This window comes from Crocodylus siamensis, chromosome 4 (genome assembly GCF_052110815.1).
Source record: "Crocodylus siamensis isolate JL-2025a chromosome 4, ASM5211081v1, whole genome shotgun sequence".
Classification (NCBI taxonomy): domain Eukaryota; kingdom Metazoa; phylum Chordata; order Crocodylia; family Crocodylidae; genus Crocodylus; species Crocodylus siamensis.
Genome location: NC_143398.1, coordinates 211,720,874 through 211,739,830, shown reverse-complemented (window position 1 = coordinate 211,739,830; position 18,957 = coordinate 211,720,874). Strand labels below are relative to the sequence as shown.

The 18,957-nt window shown below is 39.8% G+C and overlaps 1 protein-coding gene across 1 annotated transcript in view; it reads right to left on the bottom strand.

Moving 5' to 3' along the window:
* KCNH7 (potassium voltage-gated channel subfamily H member 7) overlaps positions 1-18,957 on the bottom strand; it is a 394,806-nt gene that overhangs the window by 144,568 nt on the left and 231,281 nt on the right. The window contains exons 4-5 of the mRNA XM_090045605.1: positions 11,341-11,373; positions 560-988 (exon numbers count right to left, since the gene is read on the bottom strand). Coding sequence (XP_089901731.1) covers positions 560-988; positions 11,341-11,373 — 462 coding nt within the window. The remainder of the gene's footprint in view (positions 1-559; positions 989-11,340; positions 11,374-18,957) is intronic.

Genomic DNA, 18,957 nt, shown 5'->3' with positions numbered 1-18,957 from the left:
GAATTTTTATGACAAGCTTATGTATGTGCGACACAGAGTTTGTCATGACCTAGGAAATACTGTGGGCTAAACACTTATAAATATTTCCACAGATGTTAGCTTGAGCATATTTATGTTGAAAATTACATGCTGATGTAGCAAAATGGCCAGTGTCATGGAAATGTTATGTGGGGCCTCTACCAGACAATAACCAGTTACTTAAGTCTTAAGCAGTAACCTAGTCACAAGTTAATGCAATTAATGGTGTGATAAAACAAGGAATAAACCACAAAGTTCTTACACAAAATGTATGGATGATTCACTTTATGCAAGTGTGACCAGGGCTTCTAGCCTTAGGAGTGCTTGGGAGTCCTTGACTCCCATGGTTCCTGAGGCTAGGAATGCTGATCAGCTGACAAGGGTGGAAAGGTCTGGTCCTTTAATATTTTCTTAATGTCATTTTAATTGTGTTTGTAAAGTCTATTTCACTTAGCTTTAAGAAACAATGGTATTTAGAGAGCCATATCCAAAATTGCCTCTTCTACTATATCACAGAATAGTTATATATTTTCCACTGTACCTTCACTTGCGTGACGGTCCCTAAAAACGTTCTTGGGGTGGATGTTAAATCCTTCTATATCATGTACTGAAGATGCTCTTCTTATACTACATATACTTTCCTTCGATCTGGAATGTGTTACTGGAGTACTGGTCTGTATCATTTCAGGGTAAAGTCTGTCCCATTGCCGCTTAGGTGATGAATGGTCAAGAGGTCCTGATATATTAACCAAAGGAGAACATTTACTAGGCTGTATCAGTGCTTTTGTATCATCCACTTCAGAAGGGCTACAGCTTTCTTTTGTAGGGGTTTTAAAGTGCTTCATAGCCACTGAGTCATCACTGTGCTTAGATGAATCAACTATCACTGCATCAGGGTCTTCTTGTGGTAAGGACTGTTTTCTGTATGTTAAGAGTCTCAGTCCAGGTAAACGGAAACCGAAGAGCTTGCCTAAATAGAAATATATATAGAAAAATTCATTACTAAAAAATAATGACTTGCTATAAGTATTTTTATTCTCTCAAACATCTTTACAGCTTATAAGAACAACGGCCACAACTAATCTTACGAACAGAATGTACAACTGACAAAATATGCGTCTGTAGGTTTGCACTAATCTTTTTTGATAGTTTTATGTTTTAGTCAAACACCAGTTATGTGTGCTCAAAAGCATCTTCATGCATTTCACAGGTCAGACTAATGATTTAATAGTCCCTTCTCACTTAAAAATCTGTGAATCTATCAAAGACTGATATAACACAAAATTGCTGCATTACTTGGTAACTGTATCCTTAAAGGATATTTGTAATATTTGTTATCTGCTGAATTCCATACACACTAAAATTTATATTTGCTGTTTCATCCAATTTGATTTGCTCTATAAATTAAATTGGAAAGTTATTCATCCTAATTCTACAGAAAGGAAAATGAAGTTCAATTTCAGTTTTATCACAATCCCAAAATTTTATGTTTATACATTTAACTGACTCACTTATCTTGCTAGACATTTAAAAAAATGAAAAAGCCAAATTCTATCCTCTGTTGAACCAATGCAATGCAAAGATCTTTAGTTCATTTGTGCAGGACTGGGTTTAACTGGATTCAGTGGGCTTAACTGGGCCTAACATATTGAAACTCATGGTAGACGGTACTGAATGTTCCTGAAAATTAATGAAGTTGTACCGCAATAGAAATTTCAGCAGCTAAGAAAGAAAGCATACAAATGGAGCGCTATAAAGAGAATATTTGATGGGAGATTTTAAAAATAATTCAAATAGAAAAACAAAAATAGAGTCTTTCAAATACTATGTAGCCCAGCTGGCAAATGGAAGAAGAACTAATGTCTTTGACATATAGATAATGCAGCAATACAGGTTACCAGAACAGCTGGTTCAAAAAAGGTAGAGCAATCATGAAAGAAATGAAGTGATAAAAAAGTCAAGTTTAAAGGCAGAAATAGTTTGACTCGTCTGTGTCTGTCTGTCCGTCCATCCATCCGTCCGTCCGTCCGTCCATCCATCCAATTTTAGGATTGTATTTTGCCAACCGTTACTATAATAATTTAGGAGTTTGCATGTTAAATCAATGCAAAAATGTTTTCCTAATGGATTTCCTAGAATTAGTGGTACTTCCTCCCCTTTTTGAGGTAAAAAACCCCTCTGCTTGGGGTAGGGTTTTAAATTTTGATTTTATTAAATCAATTTTAATCACTGATATTTCTTGTTAGGATAATTTTTGGTAATTTTTAGCACTTTAGATTTATCTGCTCATGCTTTGACTAATCAAGAGACAGAATAGTGAAATGTTTTGAGATATTTTGTCTTTTAATGATGTGTATGCACAATAGCTGATGCAGAGAACATGATGGCACAGCTTTGCTACTGAATTTTTCAAACTTGAAGTGCTATACAGTCAGTATTTAGTTTCTTATTTAATACATTTAAGTCAGATTTCTCTACTCTACTTCATGGGAAATCCCCTGCACATCCAGACATAAACTATGCACTAAAATCTCTGTCACCCCAAACAAGAGACAAAGATGATGTGGACAGCAACTGGAGATTTCATTTTTCAATCTGCAGAATAGGATTCAATAGCAATGTACCTTGGGAGCTATTTTGAAAGCCTTCTTACTTGGTTCTCCTAACATATTATGTATACTTGAGTAAATTGCCTACAGTTAAAAATTAGTGAAGTACATAAAAATCATTTTATAGCCTTTTTAATGCACATGAAATTGAATTACAAAACAGCTTATAAATCAATTTTGCAAGCTTATTTCATTGAAGGTCAAACAATTACTACATTTTTTTTTCATCAATTACATTACACTCCTTTAATATACCATTCATAAGACTTCCTGGCATTAGATATTGTTAAAGGCTTTTTGCTGGCACTCTAGTTGAGTCATATTCATGGTGTTGCAGATGGTCTTTTCTGCTTCACTAGGTTAATATGACCATGTTCGACTGCATTACTGATTTAGCTGTCTAACTGTAGTTCAGCTGGAAAGAATACACAGTGAGAATTTTGCTCATTGCTAAGACTTTCAGGCGTGAAATAGAAAACCCAAATGAGTATCTCTTTGTTATTTCTCTTTCAAATGAAGGAGAGTGTCTCAAAGTTAGAGTCCTCATTTCCTGCTTTTTAACTAGACTGTTCTTTAAAATGGGAGTATTGTGGCTCATCTTTAGTATATGGATAATGAGCCATACAGTGTGCTGAATGTTCAGATCCCTTCTGCAGTACTGCAGCTGAAGCTATCAGAAAGCTCATTCACAGATCATCTGATTTGCATCAGACTTTCTTACTTAGTTCAGTGATACAACATAACATGATGCAATATTCATGGCTCTAGGCTAGAAGTTTCAGTCTATGCAAAAGTGTCAGTGGGAGCTTTTCCAATATCAGAACTATGGGATCAGGTCCTTTCCTTTTTTTTGTTTTAGGCTGGGCAGTTCCAGTTTTAGACTTACATGCTGACTGAGCTGATTTTACTTATATCACTGAAGAGTTTCAGATGTAGCCAATTAGTTCTGACTTTACTGGGAGTATTAGACTGCATTATGCTTGAATGCTTAATGTTTGATAAGAATTAAGTTTAGATCACCATGTTGCTCTTAGTGCTAAGTAAAGAGCAATGTGCAGCCATTATATCCCAGGAGCTGACCTGGAAATGAGCTATATGCCAAGTCACAATTCCATTCCTGCTACCCCTTTCCTTACCTACACATTTTCCGCTCACAAGTAACTCTCTAATGGCCTACACTGGCTGCAGATTCATTATTTCTCTATGCTGTTTGCTGAGCTATCCTAGGTTCTGCTTAATGCCTGCCCCTCTTTACTGTATAAATGTGAGATTACACATTACAACTGGGTTATATTAAAGACACTCAAAACTTGAACAACCACACATTAAGTGTATTGTTACACATTGCAATTAGCATGTGCTAAGGAATTTCAGGCCGTGTTAAAGTTAGCATGTGTTGTGAGCAATCACATGTTAAAGGTTAATACCCTCTCTAATGTGCACTCCTAGAGGATGGGTGAGCAGGTACGTGACTGGGACCTGCAAATTTGTCAGTGCTTGCCCTGCTGGTTGGCTCTCTGTGGAAGTACAGGCTCCAGGATTGGTGTCCCACTAGAACCTAGAGCCCCCTACCCTGCCAGCTTAGACCAGGCCCCAACATTTCCCCAGGCTATTTCCCCTGCCCCCTTAGCCCCCCAGCCCCACTGGCCCAGATCAGGGCACTTCTAGCCCCCTGGCCTGGATCAGTCCCTCCCACCTGCTAGTCCCTCTGACCTGCATTGGGGCCCTGATCACTTGCCCCCTCATGGATCCCCAGAATCTGGAGAGTGGTGGTGGCAGTGATGGTGGCATCAGACAGGTGGAGGGGCTATTTGAAGGCTGATAGTGTGCTGAGGGGTGATTCAGGGACAGAGAGGTGACCCACGGTGTGGAGGGGAAATCTGGGCACGGTGGGAAGGGGGGAGGAAGAGGGGGCTTCCTCCCCCAGCCTATGCTAGAAAGCCAGTGAGTGGTACAGATATGAAGGAGATGTGCATCTCTTAGCCATGCCCCGCTTGCCAGCCTTCTAGTGGCAGGTATGAGCAGTGCGTATTAAGGAGGGTGTTAACCCTTAAAGTGTGACTGCTCACAGCAGGTGCTAAATTTAACACAATCTAACATTCCTTAGAGTCAGCATGTGTTAATTGTAATGTGTAATCTCAACCTAAATGGAATATGTGAGGAGAAGCAGCATGGGGCATGTTTTTCCCCCAGGCTCAGATCAGTAATATGGAGATGCTAAGCAGAAGAGGAAAAGGGTATCTAGTATACTGTGGCCACACCTATGCATGCACTTATCTGTGGAGTAGACTAATTAGCTGTGGAGTAAAGCATCACCATGAGATGATATTAGGCCACAGTAAACTAAATAATGCTGTGCTAAGATAGTACTGTCAGGAACAGTGTACATTGGGGTAATTTACTATGATTAAATGCACATGTAGATGCTGCTGTGGGTATAAATTACATCTGACTCCTGCCACGTGGCTCTGTACTTTCAGCATCTTTGTGCCCTAGCTCAGGAGTTTTCAAACATTTTTAAGGTACACTTCTGGAGGAGCTGGAGGGGGGAGGGTGGCGGCCAGACACAGAGCCGGTGGGGTAGTGGCAGCTGGACACAGAACAGGGGGCTGGGGAAGGGCTTGCATGTCGTGGTGTGGGGTGGTAGATGGTGGCCACCACTGCCATGTGTGAGCTCCCCTCCACCTTGCATCCAGCCGGCCAGGTGGCACCTGTGTGGACCACAGAGGGGAGTCACTGCCCGTGCTCCCTCCCCCCCCTGCAGCCCTGTTCCTGGGAGGTGGCAGCATGCTGGTGCTCCATCCCCACCCACCCACACATACCCCCTAACCCCTTTCCAAGTACCCCCAGGGGTACACTTACCCCTGGTTGACAACCCCTGCCCTAGCCAGCCCCACCACTGCTTGCCAACACTACCCATACCCCAGGGCTTAGTGGCCCTGGCATTAACTCCTTTGCCCTGGCTCAAACTGCCTGGGAGTAATTTACTCTAGCTCAAACTGCTCTGGAATTTATTGCTTCAACTTAATTGCATGTGTAGACGTACCCTGTGAGTCTCTAGAGTAGTCACAAAGGGCAAATGAAGTGCTTGCCTATAGTCTGTTTCATAAGAATTCTGGATATTTCCCTTCAAATATATATTTATTGGAAATAAAGGCACATTATTTTCCATGCTGAGTTTTCTATTTTACCCTTTTCGTGGCATCTGATGCGAAAAGCTGGAGCTCAAACCTAAAACATGTTCTATATGAATTATAAAATGCCTGATTTTTTCATGGAACCTACAGGGTGCATCTACATGAGATACTATGTCACTGTAGTGATGTGCTATGAACACGTAACATCGGAGGGCACAAACAGTGATGCCACTGCTATGTTGCCATAGTGACGAGATCCCTCGCTATAGTGCATTGCTATGGTGAAGTAGCTGCTAAAAATAACCATGTGCCTCCAGGACAGTGGAACTGCAGTTACTGCATCGTCATTTAGTACTTCCTAAAGGGACATTACTTTAGGAAGTACTAAATGAACTAAAGTACTTCCTAAAAGGGCAGTACTTTAGGAACTACGTTTAGGAAATACTAAATGACAGCGCAGTAACAACTGTGCCATGGGGGCATGTATAGATGTGCCTACAGTCACCTACTCGAGGAGAGTGTCCTTATGGTTTGCAGCACTTACCCCTTGCCCAACAAGCTATCTGTGCTACTGTGGAGCACTGCTTTCTGCCTAACTGTATCCAGTCGCTTTTCTGACAATGAGCCATATTAAAAGGCCTCCTAAATGATCTTCCATGTCCAAACACATTTTGGGAGAGATCCATTGCTCCCTCCAGTGAAAATAGGTTTACATCTTTTGAATCTATGATATTTAAATCCTTTCAGCCATTTCAAGATGGCTTCTTCTATAGTCACAGAGTCATTGAAAATGTGTTTTAATTCTATTTCTGTTTAAGAAGTCAAATAACCTTAGAGACAAAACTCTCCTTGGCTCTACATTAGAAACTACAGTAGGCCACCAGTCTCAGGCATTAAGAGAAGTGCTGAATGGCAATATGTAAAGTGCATCGAAATGTTTTATTTTTGTGTTATGAAAATGATGAGGTTAGTGTCATGTTTTAAATTAAAGGTTGTATATCAACTTATGACTAAAGCTACTTGGAATAAGGATTTTCTAGCTCCTGAAAAAAAGGAAAGTTTAATTTTTGGTTTCCATGACAACTAAAAGCCAAAAACTCAAATTTTATGAAACAACATTCTGAAAAAAAAAAGTCAAGATTAACAGTATTACTTTGCTTTCATACATTTGAAAATTCAACTTCAATTTCAGCTCCTTTATTATGATTTTTTTATATAAACTGAAAAACATTTTGAAACAAAAACAATTTTGCAATGAATAATTACTACTTTTCTTTTTTTCAGGCTAAAATGTTGAAATGGCACACTGTTTTATTAATGAAAAATACCCTTTAGTTTTTAAATGATATTTTTCTCAATGTGTAAAATTTTGTAAAAAACAGTTTTTTAAAAAAGTTTTATTCCAGTAAAAAAACTATTGCAATGAGCATTTTTCAGGTTGCTCCAGTTAAAACTTTTGTTCTACTTCTCATAGATAGTTTCAGGTAAGTACATTTTTGTTTGAAAATGAAACACTACAGCAAAAAACAGATCTGACTAAAGGTTTCCTAGGTAACTTCATGCACCTAGGTGACAAGAAACTTCTGAGCCAATATTTCATGAGAGTTCTGTGTCAATAGAAGAAATTGGCATCTGGCCTGTGAATTATCTGAACATTTTTTAACATAGTAATTGCTTAAACTATACATCCCTTAAATTCTCTAGGGATAAAAATGCTTATTTATGTTGATGACATCTTCATTGTAATAGAGTTAGAAAAGTGCCTTAGGCCATTTGTGTGGCAGCTTTGCTCCTTTCATTTATTTTGGTCTCTCTAGTTTAGAGACCTATGAAGATGATTTCTGGCAGCTCAGAAAACACCTGTGAGCTTCTTTTTGACTATTTGAGCAAGCCTAATGTGGTATGTCATTCTAGTCTTTCTCATTCTTCTGGATTTACCTTTTCAGAATTCCTAGATGGATAACTCCAAGGAACTAGATGGGTTCTGGTATGCAACAAGCATAATATCTTCTTTCTATCAGGTCATAGTAGTGTGATATCATACATGATAAACTAATGCAAGTTACAGTTACCATATTTCCAGTTCCAAAAAAGAGGACATCTGCCACATGCATGTGCGGTGGGGAGGGAGTGGGGGGGGGTATATGACTGTGAGGGGTACTGATATGTCAGTGCCCAGGCCCTGCATATTCCATTGCCCCTTGCTCCCAAGCCGAAGCCCCTCCAGCTCTGCTGCTGCCTGTCACTCCTAACCTGGGGACCCCTGGCCCTACCAGTGCCCCCCACTCCCAACCCACAGTATCCTGCCCCCCTGGTCCATGCTGGTGCCTCTCACTCCCAACCCACAGCCCCCCCCCATCCCTGATGGTGCTCTTCACTACTGCCCCACAGCTCCTTGCCCCACATTCTAGACCCACAGTCTCCGTGTCCCTCACTTGCAGGTCAGTCCTCTGTTCCCTCCATCTCCTGGCTGCCCCTCTCCCCCCTGCAACCTTTTTCCCTCAGTTGGCTGCTGCCTACAACCCATTCCCCTCCACAAGTTGCAATCCCACACCCCAGGGTGATCAGATGCTGCTGCAAGTGAAAAAGGCAGGTGCTAGGACCCTGGGGTACCTTCTCTGCTGTGGCAGAGAAGCTAAACTGGAATTGGTAGGTGCGAGGATCCTGCAGACATCCCGTCTGCTGCCAGCTGGCCACCCAGTTCCCAGCTGCAACAGAAGCACCTGGGCAGCTTCTTCTCCCAGTGTCTTTAGGCACCCCCCACCTCCTCCCTCCTACACACACACAGCTCAGCTGACCAAAATCTCAGACATTTGATCAGTTTTTAAAAAAATGCCTGGACAGAGATCAGAGGGTCAAAAAAGTAGACATGCCTGGGAAAACCCGGACGTATGGTAACCCTGGTGTAGGTGGATCAGAGTATGTGGCTGATTAATCATAACATTTGGGACTGTAGTAAGAGTAAAGAATACAGCCTGACTGGCTCCTACACATCCACATTAATTGACTGTTTATAAGTGAGGTATAGATAGGATTCCAAGACTTTGTAATAACTAGTACCCTGTCTAAGGATTTAGACAGAAGTGCAGCTCCCCGCTGTAACTGAGAATGCTTTGCAGGAAGTATTCAAAGTTACAACAATCCCCTGGAACAAACAGAAGTTCACTGTTGGTTTGTTGTGGTGGATGGGAATCTAGCTGCTGGCTACAACCTACAGCCAGTTTCCCCAGCAACAGCCCTTCCTCCCTGTGAGGCTGCAAAGTTTTCAGAATGGGAAGGGGGGAATGGAGGAATGGAAGCTCGTTCTAGGGGTTTCTCTGACCAATACTGGAGAGTGGGTTGGGTGAATTGAAGCCTCTGCACCTTGGAGGGGAGGGGGCTCCAATACACCTGCTACACCCTCCAGCCAGGACTGAAAGCCCCCCAGGCCTAACTCTCTCTGCTCTCTTTCCCCACTCCCACTCTGATAACAGCTTGAGGCTGGCAGGCAGTGCAGACAGAAGTTACAGAAGATGCTTTGTTTTGAAATCCCCTCATGCAATAAGACTTCAGATTTTCACCAGATCAGCCATTTTTGATGATGCCTGCAGCCATTAACTTGTGTTTGGTCACGGTTATAAACCACTTCCTATGGCCAGATTCCCTAAAGTAAGATTTGGTCACCAGCTTTCAGTTAAATAACACTAATTCTTTTGTGGTTGCAAGAACACAGAAGAATGGATAAAGCTAAATTCTCCATTTCCTAGAGAGGTCCAGAGGCTCTACATCTGTTTCCTATTTCTGGTATGTCAAAAAGGGATGATGAAAATAACAAATGGCTAACAGTTGCCTGACAAGCATCTCTGACCACCGATCCTCCAGCCCATAGATTCATTCAGCAATGAAGCTGTTCTCAGGTTTCCCCCAAAGGGCATTAGGAGCAGAGGAAGAATTCCTTAATGAAGGATTTTCTACTGATTGTCAGGAGCTCATTCCAGGATGCAGGCGATCAGAAATGCATGTGAGTTGCCCTAGAAATTTTGTGAGGTTGAATCAATACAAACTCAATCAAACCACAAATCTAACCAAAATCAAGAAATCCCCATCAAATTCCTCAAGCATAACTACTGCTAAAGGGGTTTTTATTCTGTGGATCAAATGGGACTCATAACCCAGAGGAAACAATTTCTTTTCAGGGAGTCCTAAGTAGTGAGTAGTTGGCTAAAGGAGCAGCAGAAGTTTAAATGTGCTGTATGCAACGATTAAAACAAAAGCTATTGCCATAGCATCTGCCTTCCCTGGAATCACCTAAAAATAGGTAAGTAAGCCATACCTTTAAAAACTCCACTTGTGTCATGTGTCAGCTTTATCTCCATGACCCCCACATGCCATTTAAATAGCTCAGTGAAAAAGAATGTATCTTTTATTCCCAAGGGAAAATATTGCTTTTCTCCGTATTCTTTCATTGCCAGAAATTAAGTTAAAAATGAAAACATTCATTTATAAATTGCTATTCAATGAAACAAAATGTCAAACATCACAATTAATGTTAAGTACTCAGAATTATTGAGCAAACACTTTTTATTGTAATAATAGTTTTGAAATTTGAGAGAGAGAATTGATGCTATTTGTCATCTCCAGTCTGCATTACCATTACCTAGATCGTCAGACTTTATGCTGCATTGTTTCTGTCTATGCAGCCAGGAAGTGAAGGTCTGAAGCTGGCTTCTTTATTAAGCTACGTTTCAGAAGCTAATTCATATATCTGTACAGATGTCCGCCACATGGTTTATTTCATCCTTTGGTAGATAATTTCTATGTTTTCATATCCAGGCAAATGAGCTGAAAAATGTTTACATTCTCTTTTGTATCAGCTTGAACTCAGCTTTAGTAGTTTAAGTGTTAGACCAATAGGCCATTTATACACATACATTTTGGCACCATGATGCACCAGAGATCCTTTGCTTCAGAGCAGACTCAGTTAATCGAGTCTGCTCCACATGCGAGCTGATGTGCACTGTGCAGCATTGCGTGCAGTTGTATAAATGGTGAAATGCACATCAGTGCACAGAAAATGGCAGTGGTATGCTTTTGAACTAAAGCACCTTCAATGTGTTTTAGTTCAGAAGCATGCTGCTGCCATTTTCTCAGTGCTGTCACACATTTTGCCACTTATAGAACTGTATGTGTCACAGCACTGGGTACTTTTCAAAGTGCCCAGTGCTGTGGCACTTACACGTGTGAAAATACCCGTAGTTCTTACTGGCCGCATCTACACACTTACTGTGCAGTAGGATGTTACTACTGCATAGTAGTGTTGCCAGGCACGAACCATGATGTGATGCTGCTGTGCAGTAGTAATGAGCTACTATGCAATAAGGATCACTAGGCAACCTAGTGTGCAGTAACACTGGTTACTGTGCAGTCATTTAGTACCTGGTTGTGCAAGCAACTTGTGTAGACACGGCTACAGAAATGAAAATTCAGACGGTTTGTTAAGTGCTGACTTGCCCTCTTGGAAGATAATATAAAACTTAATAAGAGTTTGCAATCAAAGAAAAAAACCATGAGTAAAAGAATTTTATATAGAGATTTACCTGAAGAAGAGCCACTTGAGAGGTTGTTACCATCTGAAACACAATTAAACTAGATTTACAGACAGCATTAAGTTTTAATACAAGTTAAGAAAATAAGCATTAAAATGTGTGTACTCAACAAGAATTTCAGTTTTCTACACATTGTATAAGAAAATAAAAGAGGCTAAAATACTCTTCTAAAAGTACACTCTCTTTCCTACTTGCAAAATTACATTGTTAAATTTGTTGTATAAATAAAGGTCTATTTCCCTTTACAAGTATTAAAATCAATAAAATATCTTTACTGGAGCAACTGAAATTAGCCTTAAGGAGAAGTTAATTATGATTGTTTAATGACTTTTATAAAGCACTTTAAGATCAGAACCTTATGTGCTATTTAAATGTAAATTATGACTTATATTAAAGAGAGGAGAGCTTTGTTAACAAAAAGTAGAATGATTTGTCTGGCAATTCTTTGTGGTAAGGGACCTGGCCTTGGCTGCTTGACATTTATTTACAGTATAATCTTGGAAATGTGTACTTTGTAAAGAGTAACTTCATCTGTAAAAGGGAAGAATATGCTTGCTTATGTACGCCTACTGTGCTCTACAGAGATCTCTGGAGTGTCCAAGAGATGATCCCTAACTTGTGTGTGTATTACACATAACAGATAAGAAAACAATTACACAAATATAGAGATGAAATATAAGAGGCAGTAGTTGTAATATCCTTTGTTGATATTCAGTGATCTGGGACCACATAACAATAAATAATAAAACACACCCATTTTGGATCAGTATCTAAGATACAAAATCTTCCCTAATCCACTTAAGTTAGGATACTTCTATCATCTCATATAATTCTCTTAGCCTACTTTGACAAGTTAGCTTTATGTTTTCAATATATCTTTTTCTTCAAGTATGAAACTCCATTTTGTAAATGACAGTGGCATTTGAAATATTCCAGGCTATTGCTTGGTATTACAATAATTAGATTATGAGTTTGTGAGAGAGTCATTCCATCAGTGGCCTGTCTGCTTCTCCAATTACTGCCTTGTGGTTTTTTGTGGTTTTTTTTGTGGTGTTGCTCCCTATAACCTGATACGACTTTCTTTAATGAGTTTGCAAAATTACTACCTTGTCTTTCAGTTCACCTCTCAGAATTAACAGCTACTGTTACACATACCCAGTAAACTCCATAATGACTCCATACTCCATAAAGATAATGACGAGACAGGAGGCTTGTTAAAAAAAATGATCACTTATTAAAAGAAAAATATTGTGCAGTCCATTTAGGTAGCTAGTCTACAGTCACCATGTTCTTATCCATGACTTCTCCCCTCTATTGAGTTTTACACTCACCTGTTACATCCTGCCCTTGTTTTTGTATAATCTCCCAAAGGCACAGGTTGAAATTTTATAGAATGTTTGTATGGCAAAATGGTGATCTGTCCTAATTGGGGATTCATGATGATACTGTAATATAAACAGCTAATTACAACGGCTAAAATTTCAGAATGCTTCAGTTTTACCCTGACCCTGAGCAGTGACTCCCTTGTATTAAAGGAAATGATATGTCCTTTTAAAAACCCAAAGAACATATTTATTCATTTTAATGCCATCTCTCCTATCCCTAAGCTTCTCTTTATGTTCTATATTTATTTGACTCAGATTACAAATTCCTTGAGAAGAAACCCTGCCTTTTTTAAAAAGTGTAGTTTGATATGTAGTAATCACACTAAGACAAATAACATCTTATCAAATGATGTTTCAACTTCTCCTAATTGTAATGTAGTTTGATAAGATGTTTAGTAAGCATTTAAAAAAGGTAAGCTCCCCTAAAAAAAGAAATAATAAAAATTTAAAACCATGGAAGTTTTTTTAATGTAGCAAAATACACCAACTTCAGTATTTCTTTGTAACCGCTTTCACATTCAAGCAGACTAGAAACCAATCTGTAAAAGTGCATCTTTCAAATAGAAGAATTTGCCATTTTGTTCATAAGACTTAAATCTTGCAACCCTCTAAGAGCTCTGATGGAGCTTTGTCTGACTAACAAATGTTGGACTCGGGCTCCCTTTATTCCATCCAGTTCTCCCAAAGTGTATCTCAATTCTTTTTTATTATGTCATATTCAAAACCTATTGTAAAAATATTGATGGTAAATGTTAGTTGCAAGGAATAGTGCAATATGTCATTAAATTAAACTAAATAAGATACTTTCAAAATGTTTGTTTCTTTCTCAGTGTAATACACTGTTGTTGTTATAGAACTATTTCTTCTATCATTTAGTGATAGGCCTTCCTTGCTTTCAGTTTCTCTCCATCTTGCTCCATCTTGGCACATAAACTTTCTGTATTGCAAATCCTTGGCTCCCAAAGCAGGAGGTTTCAGGAGGGAGTAGGCTGTTGGACTTGTAAAGGTTTGCTTCATGAAGTAGAAAGTAGGAAATTTTTCTCTTTTCTCTTTCTCTTTCTCTCTTTCTCTTTGTTTTAGTGATGTCTGATATAAAAAAAGATTAAGAGCAGTAATAGTTCAGTATAACTACATTTTTACACTGTGACCTCACTGCTTGGAACAACCATGATCTGGAGGTTGCAGGGCTTGAGAAGGATCCCAAAGTAGAGCACTGGGTGGCTTTAATCATCTTATTGCATATACATGCATCTCAGTGCCCCAAAATGGCCTGCTTTGAGAAGAAAAGTTATAGCTGTATTCTCCATATCACAGTCAGTATCTTTGGATGTCTGGCTTCCTGTCAGTTTGAAATGGCTGTATATTTTCTCTATGCCCATTCTGTGTCATAACTTATTTAGAAATTTTACTTTTGTTAGTAGCCTCAGGAACTTCATGTCTCAGAGGTGAAGCATGAAATGAAAAGCCAGGACTGGGGTATTTTTTGTGTCACAATCCCCTGAAAATCTTGTAAAAATCCTTCCCTTGTCAGTTTGGCTGGCAAGTGGTAAGGTAGGAGTACATGATGGATAATGAAATATACTCAGAATAGTCTCGGCCACCTAAATTTCCTTTTGGCAATAAATGACTCTTAAGCTTTGTTTAGTTATAAAAGTCAGACTGGTTTAACTTACATTGTTTTTTACTCTGACCTTATGAAATGAGCACAGCATTCTGCTTTAGACACTCTTTAGTTGGTATTTAGAGTGGTTTATTTTATCTTAAACCTATCTAAATGTAATAGACAAACTAATCAAGAATATACTGTTTTAAGACTGCCACATGGGCTTCTAGCCAAATTTCTTTAAAAACACTTTTCTTGTTAACCTAGTCCAACTTTGTGTGCAGACAAACCCATAGAAAGTCCTCTGATGCAGTGAATCCAGTCGGAAGAGAATTCTTGTTCCCTATAGTCAACCCTCTTGCCAAAAATCCTACTGAACTATTTTGCCTGGGAATGAAATGTTTATAGAAGCTTCCCAATCTCCTAGATATGACAGACATTTTTGGGCATAGATTTAATTACCTCGACGACTTGCAACCAAAGATTACTAACTTCTCATCAGATTAGGCGGAGACAACTCTGCAAGGCCAGCTTTAGCTTTTATAATAAAATGAATATCACTAACAATACTTTTGACTAGTATAGCTCAGCATTATTGAATTTAGCACCTTAGAGTGCTTTACCTGTTTTAATCTATTTCACTGATGGAGCAGAATAGCTATTATGTGTCTTCCTCCATGTGATTACAATGGTCAATGCCTAGAATGATAATAACACACTGGGGCTAGGTAAAGACATTCAAAAAGCTCAAGGCAGAATCGATTTAAGTTACCTGGCTTTCTGTAATAGTTTATATTGGCAGCGAACAGAACATTTGCCCTTTGGTTGAGGGGATGGGTGGGAAATCTTAGACCTGGTTCTGCTGTTCTTAAACCAATCTATGTGTGCTGAACTTCTGTTCTGTTACAGGTTTAGACCAGTTTCTGATCACTTACACAGGTAAAAGTTTAATGTTTGTACCTGGCCCTTAAGTTAGCTAAAGAAAGGAAACAGAAAGAGAGAAGCTTCCTAGTTAGAATAAACTTTTAAAATAAGACTAGGTAAAAATAGTTCTGTATCTAGAAACCAGCTTGCATGAAAGTTAGAAAAAAGAATGAATGACCTAGACACAAAATCAGTTTCTGCAACCTTGAATCTAAATTGGTATTTCAAAAGAGAAGAGCCCCCAGCAGAAGAAGATTACTATACCTAATTGTTCAATAGATGTCTGGAGGAGAGGAGATACATTCACCTCTGAGGGTATAAAGTACGTTGTTTAGTAATTATTCAGACCTGAGGAGCTGACAGTTAAAGCATCTGATTGTCTTAGATGATTGTAAGTTTAAGAAGGAAACACAGTACATCTTAAACTCTTGTACCAAGGGTTATATGGAAGTTTATATGGAACAGAGGCTACGTTTGATTTATTAGTTTAAGGAGATGACCTGAAAAAAAGTATTGAAATAGACAAGAGTGGAGAACGTCCCGTTTGTAATGAGTGGAAATTACATGCTGGTCTGGGACATCTACAGTAGTTTCCAAAATTCAGCTGGCCCACAGTGTAAGCATTAGTCAGCCTACCTAGGGGCACTTGGGAGAAGTATGTACAGGGAAAAAATAAGGAAGTGGGGGAGGGGATTTAAATTGAAAGGATCCATTCACTCTAATTTTGTTGCTAGTATCCTTATTTTTCATACTGCTTAACTGTCATAGGTGTTTTTTGTTCCTTTCTGCATCAGTGGTCAGAGCTATGCCTTTGCAAACATATACCATATGCCTTTGTGGGCAATCCAGTTCAAACTTGGGTATGTCATCTAACTCCATTTCACCTATCCGACTACTGTTATGCACTGTTTTTGTCAGGCCTCAGTCAGAGATCAGGGTCCCATTGTGTTAGTTACTATACAACCACATAACAAAGAGACATCCACATCCTTTCTCCAAGAAACTTGGCATATCAGTTTAAGACAGTTACCAATGTGCCTCCATTACCCCTTTATTTTTTGGATATACCACTGGCTCAATCCTGCAACGTGGCAAATGTACACAGTAGAATTTTAATAGGAATTGAATATCTTGAGCACTTTCCAGGACTAGTTTCCAGTCTTTTCTGTCAGGTCTTAATAATCCCATCAGAGAATGAGTGACAGTCTAGATTAGTTGCCCTATTTTCTGTGACCTGGTGAATAACTGTGTTTCTACCTTCCTGTAACGAGACTCAGTTATCTTTAGTTGTTTGTGTACCTTAAATTTATTTTAATAAAAGAAAACTATTAAGGAACTCTGAGAAGAAACCTTTTGCAATCTCTTTAGTAGATATCAATCCAATCTAAAATATTTTATCTTTAGTCATACTTTGTAACTATTTTGGGTGCCTGCCTTACATAGATGTATTGTACTTGTTACTGGGCTGCTTTTCTCTTCCTTCTTTAAATTAATATTTTTAGTAGTAGGATTTTGCTTCCATCCTTTTTCTCCCAACCACTGTCCCACTAATGTATATTCCCTGTGTATTCCCATGAAAAGAAGTCTTCTGTCTGTACCTCATGCTTAATCAGGTATGCAGATACAAATTAAATACCTTCTTTTCACAAAGTTTGCTGTTCACTTCTCTTATGCTAGTGCCATGACTGAACTTTAAATAAGGTATTTGTACAGAAAAATGATCTACCACTACAACTAATAGAAGCAGTCTTTGTGTATTCCAAAATTAAGGCAATATTATTTATCATAGTCCTATTTCATTATCCAGTTGATAAGTCCTTAGTTCTCTTTCATACTTCTTATTTAGTTTTTCTCACTCTTCATATTCTTTTCTCCCTATCCTTTGGTTTTCTGAATCTGTCTCCCTGTCTCTTCTAAATGTTAAGATTTCAATTTTTCCTTTATTCAACTCTGCTCATGCACCTGCTCCCATTCACCACAACCTGAATCCATCTCTGGCTGGTTTGTGCTGTTTCAACTTGGCTTCTCTCTTGAGAATTGTCTCTATCAAAGAGACATTCTTGAGTAGTGTAGCAATTCCCACATCAACCTTACAGACTTGTCTATACAGCAAGTGATTAAGGGAAGGTGGGTCACCTCTGGGGCTTCATTATGATCTGGTGATCCATACTTACCGGTGTGGCCTCTGAGGGTGTCTTTACACATGCTCCAGCGCTGAGGGGGAGGGGAGTGGAGAGACTGTAATTAAAGCAGCTCTTCATATATTCCGTGTCTTATGCTTGAAAATGCCAGTGGGGCTGCTTTAACTAAAGTTCATTTAACAAGCTTTAGTTAAAGTGGTCTTGTTGCCCTTTTGAAGCTTTGGGATGCTGAATACAAGTGATGCCAAGGCTGCTAGATACTAACTAGCACACTCCAGCTGACTTGATTAATTGAGTCTACTCTGAAACTAGCACACATCAGAGCAGGCATCCAGCATGTGTATAGGTGCCCCGAGACTCTATGGCTGTGCGCAGATGGAACGAGAGTCGTGTGCACAACATTTTAAAGCAGGCTAAATGCTTCTGCACTGCTTTACTGGTGTTGGTGTTTGCACACATTGGCAGCGTATTGTGCTTTAATTCCTGCCGCTGTAGTTAATTCAGTAGCATAATGCACCTTAAATGACTTTGGGCTCAGCAAACTAAAACTCCTTTGAGGAGTTTTAGCTTGCTGCCTCTACAGCTGCAGAGTGAAGTACTGGGCTCTGTACAGCTGCACGGCTCTGCAGGAAGCCCTGCACTCAGCCTGGCAGCAGCCTGGGAAAGCAGCTTTACCCAAGAAAAGCAGTAAGCCTGATCTCCCCCCTCCCCTCCCCTCCCCCAGAGCCTGCCTGCCTGCCTGAGCTGCACGGGGACCCAGTGCTTCCCTTCATGGCTATGGTACCCCCCAGGACCACCTGATCCCAGTGCCTGCAGGCAGGTGCAGCCTGGGGAAGACCACTGCCACGGAGGGAAGCTTCAGCCCCTCCCACAGCCCAGGGAGTTCTCCACTTGCTAGCAGCTCGCCCTCCCCTCCCTGCCGGAGAGGCAGGTAGGTCAGCGGAGTTAGTACATGACATGGGGTTTAATCAGCCCTAAATTGAAGTGGTGTTTTTTAAAATCCTCCACTTCAATTTAGGGCCTCCCGTTTAGTCTACACACGCCCTAAGCATCTAGGTATAAATTAGAACAGCCATGTACCTTACCTAGCTTACACTTTTCCACCTCTTGGCCCTTTGTTTTTATTAGTGAACCATTTAAGCATTGTCTCACAAGGAAACTCCCTATGTATATAAGGATTCACTTATTTTGTAAAATGAGAGAGACATTTTGAAAGTGACTGACTGCCTCTTGGAAGCTATCCTGGTTAGCACTTCTCTCACTTCAGAACACTGACAATGATACCACTTCAATGTACCTATGCTGAAACTGATATTTAAAGTGCACTGATGGCAGGACATGTTTTCCAGGACAGGAAGCTCCTTTTCTTACAAGTGTTTGAATCTAACTTCAAGGGTTTTTCTACACATGCAGTTAAAGGTGCAATGGGATCTAACATGTGATCCACACAACAGCACCTCCTGCCATGCCACATGTACATCGCAGTGGATGTGATTGTGGGACCCAGCACCTGATGAGATCATGCCTTATTCCTGATACAGGGGGATCACCAGGC